The 12,093-nt window shown below is 42.3% G+C and overlaps 1 protein-coding gene across 1 annotated transcript in view; it reads right to left on the bottom strand.

Moving 5' to 3' along the window:
- Positions 1 to 12,093, bottom strand: part of LOC310676849 (uncharacterized protein) — a 57,687-nt gene that overhangs the window by 32,213 nt on the left and 13,381 nt on the right. The window contains exons 2-7 of the mRNA XM_083439026.1: positions 8,439 to 8,505; positions 6,634 to 6,853; positions 5,750 to 5,921; positions 2,466 to 2,634; positions 1,001 to 1,066; positions 784 to 901 (exon numbers count right to left, since the gene is read on the bottom strand). Coding sequence (XP_083295152.1) covers positions 784 to 901; positions 1,001 to 1,066; positions 2,466 to 2,634; positions 5,750 to 5,921; positions 6,634 to 6,853; positions 8,439 to 8,505 — 812 coding nt within the window. The remainder of the gene's footprint in view (positions 1 to 783; positions 902 to 1,000; positions 1,067 to 2,465; positions 2,635 to 5,749; positions 5,922 to 6,633; positions 6,854 to 8,438; positions 8,506 to 12,093) is intronic.

Below are 12,093 nucleotides of genomic sequence, written 5' to 3'. Positions count from 1 at the left end.
ACTATGAATCATCCCACTATCCAAATTACACAGAAGACGGCCTTCTTAGTGACTGCTCCCAGACTTTGCTACTCCCTCCCTAGAGACGTTAGACTGGTTCCCTTCTTGTTATCCTTCTGCCAGCAGGTGAATACTTCCTTGTTCCATCAGGCTTTTGGGAGTTGACTGCTTTTAATGAAAGAGCTGTGGTGCCATGCTGTTTTTTTATTGTAATTAGCTGTTTGATTTTAATAGGACATACCGTATTTTTTGCTCTATAAGACTCACTTTTTCCCTCCTAAAAAGTAAGGGGAAATGTGTGTGCGTCTTATGGAGCGAATGCAGGCTGCGCAGCTATCACAGAAGCCAGAACAGCAAGAGGGGTTGCTGCTTTCACTGCGCAGCGATCCCTCTTGCTGTTCTGGCTTGTGAGATTCAGAATATTTTTTTTTCTTGTTTTCCTCCTCCAAAAACTAGGTGCGTCTTGTGGTCTGGTGCGTCTTATAGAGCGAAAAATACGGTATATTCTAACAATGCATAATTGTTTTTAATGGTTGTTTTAATATGTTTTTAGCTGTTCTTATTTTTACCTGTATGCCACCTGTATTTCCCTCTCAGGGGAAAACAGGCAGAGTATAAATAAAAGTATAATAATTATTATAAAATTAATCCTTGATAATTGGTCGGGCAATGCTGTCTACAACATATCGTGCCACCTTACAATGATTTCAATGTCTAGTCCCATCAAGTAACCCCCAACTTGTCCTAATTCCAAAGACCAAAGGAAATTGAGTTAGTATTTACAGAGACTGATTGAGTGTTGCTTTTAAATCCCGAGTAGAGTTATCCTCAAGGTTCCAGGATACATATGGTTCGTCCCAAATACCCGACGAGGCATTACAGGTCACGGCAATACTGGACCCTAAAAACATGAAAGAATAATTGCAAATAACAGAAACTGTTAGGATGTAGTTTAGGACCATGAAAAAAGAGTTTCATATTAAGTGCAGTAGTTGCTTACCCAGTTCTACTTCAATTGAATTATTGTTTGGATAAATGATGTCCAGCGGTATTCTCTTCGGAGGCGCTAACAACGGAAAGAAGTGTTAACAGAAACAACAAATCATCGTTGCACAATCTATTACTCATTGCTCTGCTAGGAAGTTCTTGATATTATTTTCTTGTTACTGCGGACTGTCGTCCATTAGCAACCATTTATTTCACTACTCATTGGAAAAAGCCGCTTCATGGTGCATATCCAGATACAAGTAAAACATTTATTGGCAGCCTAGAAACAAAGGTTTATACCTAGTGGTTGAACCAACAGATGGCAGCTTGCACAACCAATCTTCCCCTTCACCTCCTGAAAAGCCTTCCCAGACAACCCTCTGAAGAGGATTTTTCAAGGAACTGCAGGGGGTGGGAGACTGATTGGTGCAAGCTGCCTTCACTTGTGTAATTGCTGGCTACAATCCAAAATATTTGTATCTTGACTGGACATTACATGTAAGTACATCACAAATGCTATTAATGCTATTAATCAGACTATGAACAAAATCAGACTATCTTGATGCAAACGTTCTGCACATTTATGTCACAATACTTTTCGTTAAGATTCAAGACTCCTCTCTAGAAAAGATGGACTTTTGAAACCTAACATAGATATGCTTAACTGAGCATTAACTCCAAAAGCGGCCAGAGTCAAATACCACTTTAAGTGTTCAACAGATCCACAAGCAGCATGGAAGTAAAAGGACAAAGGAATACAACAACAAAAATATGATCTTGCCCAATGCTGTTCAGGAACAAAACACGTTTGTTTTAACAATGCATTTATGATGCATTTGTGGCATTATTAGATAACCTACATTCTGTAGCTTACCAATAGTATTTTCAGGAAAACTTGGACAGGTGGCAGCTCTAACCAATGAAGTATCAAGAACCAAATATATATATTAACTTCTTTATATTCCATCTTTCAGTATATAAACTCTTCCAAAGCATTTTGTAAATAAAACTAAACTGCATTTTAAAAGCCCCACAAATATCTGCATGTAAGATGTCATCAGGGTTCTTGACACAGGGCAGCTGGCAAAAAGGAATAGTTTCTTATTTGCTGATACGTGGACTTGTACAATGGCAGCTAGCTCCCATTGGGACTGGTGGAGCAGAAGGGACGAAGGCCAACAGTAGGTAAAACCACAAGCCAATGACAGGCAATGCCAACAAATTCTGTTTGTCCCCATCCTCCCCTGCTAAGAAATGTCAACCCTGAGATTAAGGAGGAGGAAGCAGAGGATGTGGTCTGGATGCAAGGAAGAAGGAAGGCAGGTGGTCTTAAGGGAATGAAGGCTGAATTAGTGGGACAGTGTCCCATTTGTTCTAATGGACCAGCCGCAACTGAACTGGTAGGAGTGGGGAGGGAAAGTCTAGCCAGAGCAGGCTGGGAGGTGGTCTTTCCCTGCTTCCCTCTTGCACAAACTTACCAAAAAGAGTTAGATTAATGGCGCGAGATACATTCAATTGTCTTCCCAGATAGGTGTATGTCAGCTGGCATATATACACTCCTTTGTCTTTCTCCGTTGCATTTTTAATTGCAAGGAAATCCTCAAAATGGCTAAATCTCCCATCTTCAGGTAATCCAGGAGTGCATGCCTGAAATATAAAAAGAGGCAGGAAAAATATTATTAAAAGCTGAAGGCAACAAACTTAGTTCATTTACAGAACCCAAACACAGACTGGCACAATAAAAAGCGGAGAAATGTAATCCACAGAATGCAGACTCACAGAGGTAAGGGCAACTGTTGGGAGGGAACAGAGAGTTGCAAATAAGGATTTATCTCCATGCACAAAAGGTATTATTAGCAAGGTATTATTATCATTCAAGCCTGCTTCTTGGGAGAAAAGCAATGACAAACCTAGACAGCATCTTAAAAAGTAGAGACATCAACTTGCCGACCAAGGTCCGTATAGTAAAAGCTATGGCTTTCCCAGTAGTGATGTATGGAAGTGAGAGCTGGACCATAAAGAAGGCTGATCGCCAAAGAATTGATGCTTTTGAATTATGGTGCTGGAGGAGACTCTTGAGAGTTCCATGGACTGCAAGAAGATCAAACCTACCCATTCTGAAGGAAATCAGCCCTGAGTGCTCACTGGAAGGACAGATCGTGAAGCTGAGGCTCCAATACTTTGGCCACCTCATGAGAAGAGAAGACTCCCTGGAAAAGACCCTGATGTTGGGAAAGATGGAGGGCACAAGGAGAAGGGGACGACAGAGGACGAGATGGTTGGACACTGTTCTCGAAGCTACAAACATGAGTCTGACCAAACTGCAGGAGGCAGTGGAAGACAGGAGTGCCTGGCGTGCTCTGGTCCATGGGGTCACGAAGAGTCGGACACAACTAAACGACCAAACAACAACAACATTATCATTCATGGGATGGGGGAGATTGGTTCAGAACCTTCCCAGGCTTCAGGTACCTAGGGGTTCAAATAACCAGAAACCTCAACAAACTATACCTCCACAATTACAAGCCCCTGTGGTGACAAATCAACAGAGACTTGAGGAAATGGAACAACACCAATTTCACCCTCTCAGACAAAGTAGAGAAAATAAATGACTGTAGTTTTTCTCTCACAAAAAGCCAAGAATAAGCCCCAAATACCTGAACCTCCCCTCCTCTGAAGGAGGATGGGGAATCCCCAACATAGAATCATATCACATCACCAACCAAGGACACCACATAATCCTGTATATTCAAGAAGACAAGACGAAACAATGGGTCCACTTGGGAGAGAGACCATCAAAATCATCCCCACAGCAACATACCCATTTCTCCAAAACAAACTAAAGAAAATCCCCACAGCACTGAACAGGTTCACACAGTCCATGCTTAAAGCATAGAAGGGGAATGTAGGCAAACTATCCCCATCCCCACTAACCCCCCCGGCCTATCGCCCACCATTCCAGCATGCAGCACAAAACCCCCAGATAAAAACCTGGCAAGCCATATGCCTACACTGTCTAAAAGACTTCTACAAAAATGGCAAACCCATACCAACACAATAAATACAAGACAAACTAGGGGACATGCAAATATCTTGGCTAACACATCATCAACTACATGCCTTCTTTAATAATCCAGCAGTAAAATCAGCAGCCACAAGGCCCTTGACCTCCTTCGAAAACCTTCTGACAGCAGAGGGACACAGTAAAGGGATGGTATCCATAATATACAAAATACTGCTCCAAAATCCCACAAACCTCCTTGACACAATCAAAGAACAATGGGAGCGGGACATAGGCTCTCAAATTAACTCCATGTTAATGGAGAAATGTTAAAAGAAATAACATTATTTTTTTTTCCACAGCACAAATGGCTAGTGGGAAATGTTGACATGTAGATGTTGACTGTCTTTATCTTTTTCACTGCTGTCTTTTAATCTCTTTTATGATTAAAACCATTTAAAAATAATTAAAATCACAGTTAACTGTTTTAATGGATCATTTTAGTATTTCTTGTGAACCACTTAGATGTTTTCATAATTTTTTTATTTAAAAAAAAAAGTGGGAACAAACTATTCTTAGCATCTGATACTTAAAAGATTTCAAAAAAGTTTGTTCTCAAGTGTGTATGCACTGGATTACAGTTATCTCTCTCACACACAGTTTCTTAAGATGTCAGGGGGGTGGACATCCTTCCTTCCTTTTAGAGTAAAAATTGGAACAATTTACGTGTTCCCAGCCAGTGGCGTAGCGTGGGGGGTGCAGGGGGGCTGGCCACTCGCACTCACAGCTCTCTGCCCCTACCTGGCTCACTCACTCTCTCTCACTGCAGTGCTGGCTGTACGAATCCGATCCGAGCCGCCGGGTCTCCGCCCACTGTGGAGGGGAGGGTGCCAGGCGTGCAGTGCGGTGCGGAGAGAGAGCGAGGGACTATCTGGGGGAGGGACAGTGCAGTGGGGGGGGCGCAAATTACTTGCCTTGCCCCGGGTTAGGGGGCGCAAATTACTTGCCTTGCCCCGGGTGCTGACAACCCACGCTACGCCACTGTTCCCAGCTACATCTTCTTAGCAGTTACTTTTGCTTGTCTTAGCATAGTTTGCTTTGTTCATATATTTTTATTCATGTATGAGATGCTCCATGTATTTTTGTTCATATTTTAAAACTACTTGGGGGGGGGGGGGGATAGGCGTCTTACTAGCCAAAAGCCACATGTACCATATTTTGAAGTTTGTACCAGAAAACAGTATGAATTGCTCATCCAGCAACAACCATGCCATCTCTCACCAGCAGAGGGAGAGAAGGGAAGCGGGACTATCCCACTGGCCCTACTGAGACATCATCAACGTTTGGCTCATCTTTTCCTTAAACGAGGAACCTTTGGCCCGCCAGATGTTGTTACAGTACAAACTCACATCAACCCCAGCAGACATAAGCAATAGCCAGGGATGATGGGAGCAGCAATTCACCAACACCTAAGGGGTCAAAGCTTCCCCAACCCCTGCCTTAAACTATTCCTATTTCAGCTGGTTTTTGTTGGAACTTGATGGCCTATATCTAGTGCTTTAGTTTCCTGCCTTCCTCCTCCTAGTTTTTGTGCTGTGTCTTTTAAGTTGTAATGTTTCGTGCAAGACCCACAGAAGGTTCTCCACAACCAAATATGGCCCACCACCTGAATGTGGTTCCCCACCTCTGATTTAGGGGAAAAAGATACCGCCAATAAAATAAAGCATTCAAAAGGCTGTTATCACACAGAAAGACACCAACCTTGGACCACTGAAGTGGAGTCCTTTCACTTTCAAAATTCTGGAGGTCGGGACACTTCAGCTTTCCAGTATTATGCAAATGTATTCTTTGTGGATAAACGTAATTTCTATTAAAGCATAAACCATCATCGTTCTTGAAAACACGGAGCTCCTTCCTATCTCTTGTTGAATTTCTGTTATGAAAAAAAGAAATATCAGTACATCTATTAATTATTAAGAGATACCCATGGGATACTGGCATTATATCAGCATTTAATGATTAGAAAAACATCATGAGCATAACCAGATCCGGATGCACTTTTTAGAATAGTAAGATGTGGAATTGGATCACAATTCGGCAGACAAGAACCAACTCAAAATAATAATACTCTAGAAGTCTCTGGCTGTTTATTGTTAGTTTGTTGTTCCAGGAAGTAGAAGAAGAAAATAAATGAAGGACAGAATATAAAAATGTGTAAGGGGTGGCTTAAGAGGCAACATTGTGGCCAGAAGGTTTGGTTTCATGGTGTTCATAGAATGCCATAATTAGCTGGAATAACATGATGTAACAGTTCTTTAAAAAATGACTGGGGGGGAAACAAAAACAATCCTTTTGTTTACATTGGATTGTAGCCAGTGCTGCCATTTCACATGCACTACAGACCTCCACTTGTGCAACAGAGCTTCCCGTTGTGGAAGGGTCTCAGCAGGGTTTATACACAGCCTGCAGATTGCTTCTCACTTCAACATTACACAACTGAAGCCCCCCAAAAATTGTGAAGACAAAATGGGCAAAATTCTAAATTTATGTTTCCCTATCGCTGCTGAACTCAATCAAGTCAGAACTATAGAACCTAGCAGCTACTTTCAATTGAGAAAAAAAACATGAACTTTGCAGAAACTTACTGAATGCGACACTCATAAAATCCGGAGTCTTCTATCATTGCAGGGCTAAACCAAAGCCTGTCTCCTCGTTGATGGATCCTGGAGTAGTTATCCGTAGTTATGGGTATATCACTACCGTTTATGTGCCAAGTCACAGAGTAATTGGATTGTTTGGAAAACAGCAGCGGACAGCAGATGACCCCAGGCTCCCCTGCACGCACATTGGTCGCTAAGCGTACACCTAATGAATAAATTGCATATAATGTGTGCTTAGCACTGTGACAAATGATGTACTTCACTTGTGCAAACAGATACACTTGCAGTAAGCCTGAAAATTCACAACACAGCTCCCCATCATTCCACTGCGTGCCAACTCATTTGTGCCAACTTTGCCTTTCTTCCTTGCGCCTTGCAATTAGCAACGCTGCCCAAACTTACTATCTAGCTAGCACAAACTCGTCCAACTAATAGTATGAACTTGTCCCATGAATGCTCGGATGCATTATGAAACTAACAGCACTTCCGTGCCACAAATCATTCTCCAGCTCCAATTGAATCTGAGGTGCTGCATTGTCAGATTACCTGCATTCCCCCCCCCCCCGTATTCCCCACCCCAAACTCAGGGTAGAAAATTGTCTCCTTCTATTTATTTGGCAACTGCTGCAGCAGGAAAATCTGACTGGAGGCTTTTGAGAAAGGCTCCCTTCCTCTAGCCTGGAACATGGGAAGACTGCAAGCAACAGATAAGGCACCCTTGCAAGGGCAGGATTGTTATTTGACCCTGTTTCACTCCCAAACAGCCAAATCCTAACCACGTCTACTCAGGAGCAAGGTTTACTCCAAAGTAGGGTTAGGATTGCAAGCACAGATAATGCAACATGGCCCTATCGTGGAATTGGGGGGTGGAGCGTGTGGAGAAGTCAAGTTTACTGAGCCAGGATATATGAGTATCTGCAAATCACAGCTTGTGCGATGCAGCTCTCAGAATTTTAGAAATGCAAGTGTAACACTATGCGATACACGTGTGATACATTCTTAATGCAAAACCGGCAACATTTAATTGAGAATGCAATTCAGCTTCTTAACAGAAACACAAAGAAGAGCCCAGGAAGCCAATTCCGCACCCCATTCGTTATCAAACAAAATATAATTTAATGTAATCTTGAGTGTTGGCACATCTGCTGCTTCTTTAAGAGTTTTGAGATGAGAGGAATTTTGCTTGAGATTTTCTAGAAGGGTTCATGAGAAGTTCACCTCTGAATATTGCATTCATTGAGCAAAGTAAGAGGCATTACAGTATCAAAGTATATACAGGCAACAGCCAGTATGACGGTATATATAAAACATAAAATTAAAAGGTTTTTTGAAGAATAAATGGGTTAAGAACAGCTCTTCCCATTTTTGTTGGGGAAAGTGCTGCATTTTGAGAAACTGCAACCCCAGTTGACTCATGGCAGGTGGAGGGAGAGATAGAAAACTGTGATGGATGTTCATCACTTGACTATAGGTTAACTAGTGATGAATATACACACAAGTGAAGCACTACAGACCACAGACACAGCCTTCATATTCCCTCATATGCACTGGTTTTCACCTGCGCTTTTCAAGTTTGTGCATTCTCAGAGTAATTAAGCAAGCAGGCAGAAATAAAGTAAGAGCTATGCACCTGCAAAATAACGAAAACAAACCAGCCCCTCACGGAAGCGGCACTTATATTTGTGTAACTTTGTGGAGAAACTAGATGGGAGTATGATTACATCCACCGTGGTGTAGGTAGCTAAAGCAAGCAAGCAAGCAAACAAATAAGAAATATAAATTTGACTTACAAATACTGGACGACGAATAAGCCAGACAGATCCAGCATAAGAGCTGCAACACAGATACCATCTTCTGCTGGCAAAGGAAAGGAAAGATATTCAGGGCTGCAATAGCTTTCTAAAATTCTCTGCTACAGCCAAAATGTTCACAATATGTATAAAGGGGAAGGATGACATATCCGATGCTAAGGACTATTGTGTTTAGAAGAAAGTCAAATAAACCTGAAGTTCACAGAAATAACTAGCACAGCCACACTTACCTACCAGCCATCAGTGGTGTAAAAAAAAACACATTTCGTAAAGAGCCCTGTTTGATCACCTGGTTAATGAAATGAATTTGGTTTCAGATCCTGGACCCTTTGTGTGTCCTTAGGCCAGTTACCATCTCTCAGTCTAATTTACATCAGAGGCTTGAAAGGATTTTTAAAAAGTGATGCTCCCCACCATGCAAACGGCTATTTGAAAGTTCATGTCAAGCTTGGCTTCTGCCATACCAATCTATATGCATTTACAAATTGAGAGATATCGATAATTTCCAGGCTGCATGAACAGCTCAACCATTGCCACAATCATTTTCAGCAAGAAAACAGACTATTGAAACCCCTTTTACAGAAACACGGGAAATTTCTTAGCTCTTTGCTGAGAGGTTTGGGTACACAGGAACCTGACCACATACTCTACAGCAGTTTTCCCAAGCTGGTGACCAGATGCATTGAGATACAAACTCACATCAGTCCCAGTCGGCACAGCCAAAGACCAGGGCTGGTGTGTGTTGTGATCCAACACACTTGGAGGGCACCAGGTTGAAAAACACTACCTTGTAAGAATTACTGCCATGAACAACATTCCACAGCTGATCATGACACTTCCCTGCATTAGCTCCTACCCAATATTCCACATTCAGAAGAGCTGCAAATGTGCTGCATGGGAGATTTCACGTCTTTGCTTTTTCTGGGGGAAAGTAGTGATCACTGCTAAACATGCTGTATATACTTTGGGCAGTTTGGCCTTCACGATCCCATGCCCTCCAACATTTCTCTGATGTAAACTGATACATCCCCGCCAACATTTCTCCAATGAAAATAGGGACATCCAGTGCTATTTTTCTAGAAAAAGTGGTGCTGGAACTCACCATGAACAACCCCCTTGTTCTCTTAGAATGGCCATGGCGCCCACCTGAGAAGTGCCAGAACTCAGTTCTGGTGAGTTCTGGCTAAAAAAGACCTGGGGATGTCCTATACCCTCCAACATTTCTCCGATGAAAATAGGAGCATCCTAAGGAAAAGTGGGACATTACGGGATCAAATCAGAAACCAGGATGGATTCCTGGAAAATAGGGGTACTTGGAAGATCTGTTCTCTGTGGAAGTGGATAATAAGAATAAATTCTGCTAGCATTGTTTTCTTGTTGGCCAGAATCAACAAAATTAGATTTCCTGTCAAGTTTCATTCTATACCATGAGTAGGCAAACTAAGACCCGGGGGGTGGATCCGGCCCAATCTCCTTCTAAATCCGGCCCGTAGACAGTCCAGAAATCAGCGTGTTTTTACAAAAGTAGAATGTGTCCTTTTATTTAAAATGCATCTCTGGGTTATTTGTGGAGCATAGGAATTCGTTCATTATTATTTTTTCGAAATATAGTCCGGGCCCCCACAAGGTCTGAGGGACAGTGGACCGGCCCCCTGCTGAAAACGTTTGCTGACTCCTGTTCTAGACAGCTGAAACTGAGAGGCCCTTCATTCTTGGAGATACTTCAGATCTGGTACAAGACGAAGATGCTGCCAAACTAGCAAGGAACAGTTAACTACAGTGCTATCAAATCAACTTCAATGGAAGCGGGACACCACCAACAAGGTTCAACAGGGTCACGTTTAATTTCAAGAGAGGAAAATTCCTCCAAATGGTGGAGATGCATTATAAGGAAGTCGAAAGGGAAAGTATTCAGGAGTCTTGGAAGTTATTTAAAACCACAACAACAGAAGCTCGTCTGGAGTGCACACCATGGATTAAGAAAGAAACCCAACAGGATGTGTGGTTAGTAATGAACGTCAATAGAGCTGCAAAAGCCAAGACTCTTTTCTTTAAAAAGTGCAAGTCTCATCTAAATAAAGAGGGCAAAAAAAAAGAAAATAAGCTCTCCTAAAACAAACACAAGTTACCAGTGAGGCACATGAGAAGATATTTGAGCATATTGTTAGGGGCATGTGGGGGGGGGGATACAAATTTCTTAAAAATCACAAGCAGTGAGCGAGCCTGGGAGTGTCAGACCATTAGAAAAACAACTTCGAGAGAAACAGAATATTTGCGTCTGATTTCTCTGCAAAGGATGTTGGATAAAAATAAGATTAAAATTCTAGGGCTAAACACCACATTAGAAGCCAACCCTCGGTCTGGATAGCATCAGGAGTTCATAAATAACATAAAAATATGAAGCAGTTGGTCATCTAATGATAAAAAAGTAAATTGTCTTTAAACTCAAAATCCTCGCGGGAGGGTTGGAAGGCAACCAATGTGGCACCAGTTTTTAAGAGAGGCGTGACAAAATTATAAGACTTGCAGTCCAATTTCTTTCCTGATAAAAAAATGGCAGAAAACAGGTTTAAAGTTAAAATCGATCAACCTTGGATAATGAGGGTTTGCTTACTGCGCTGTGTCACTGGGATGTTAGGTGATTGTAAGCCACCTGAAATCAAACTGCAGTGTAGTAGTATTTAGTTGTAAATAAATGAAACGTACAAATGCCCTTCACAAGTGTTCCCAAACACTTAGTACAAAATGTCAAGTGAAAAGCCACCATTAGTATTTTGTCCTCAGCCTGCTCATGCTTAACTCCACTCAGCCTTCCTTTTGCAAAAAGGTGGTATGTTTTTCAAAGCAGGTACTCAACAAGGGCTGAAAAGTTGCCACTTTTGCTTCAGCTTACACACACACACACCAGGAGTGGCACCTTGGCCCTGCGACTGTGGATGCCCAGGATCATAGGTGCCATGCATGGCCTTTGCATCCAGACTTGTGGGTGCCTAGCCCCTTCATAGGGAATATTGTGGGTGCTTGAGCACCCAGGGCCCAGGGAGTTGGCACCCATGAAACACACACAGCGCTCTTCCAAATGTAGCTCTACGTGTGTGTGTGTGTGTGTGTGTGTGGCAATTCTTAAGGCCTAGAACCAGAAATTCAGCACTGACTCGAAGTTTAAATTCTGACACAACAATTTCAAACATGATTTTTTATATTAAAAAAAAAAGTTCTGGAATTCTGGAATACTCACATTTACTCTGCGTCCACTGTGTTCCAACTGCTGGTTTGGGAAGCAGCTAACAGGAGATGTTAGCTACAATCCATATCTATGCTGTATTGATCACTGACTTTCAGAACAGCGCTCTTGGGTTAATAGTTTGGAAGCACCAAATCCTTTCCCCCAAATTAACAAATGTGTATGTACAGAATGTGCAGCACTGCATCAAGATTACAGCCACCAGACTCAGCTCCCTTCCACACACGTTGCCTAAAACTCACCCAGCTTATCTACAATGGTTGACTATCACATGTAAGTGGCACCTCTGCACACAGAATCCAGCGTGCCCAGGCTGACTAATACAACCACATTACCTGGCACAGAGTCATGTGAGGACCTAACCCATCCTAAGTTGACATTCCTCCTTAC

The sequence above is a fragment of the Podarcis tiliguerta genome, assembly GCF_965153285.1.
Source record: "Podarcis tiliguerta genome assembly, chromosome: 4".
Classification (NCBI taxonomy): Eukaryota; Metazoa; Chordata; class Lepidosauria; order Squamata; family Lacertidae; genus Podarcis; species Podarcis tiliguerta.
This window is presented reverse-complemented; position numbering and strand designations above follow the sequence as displayed.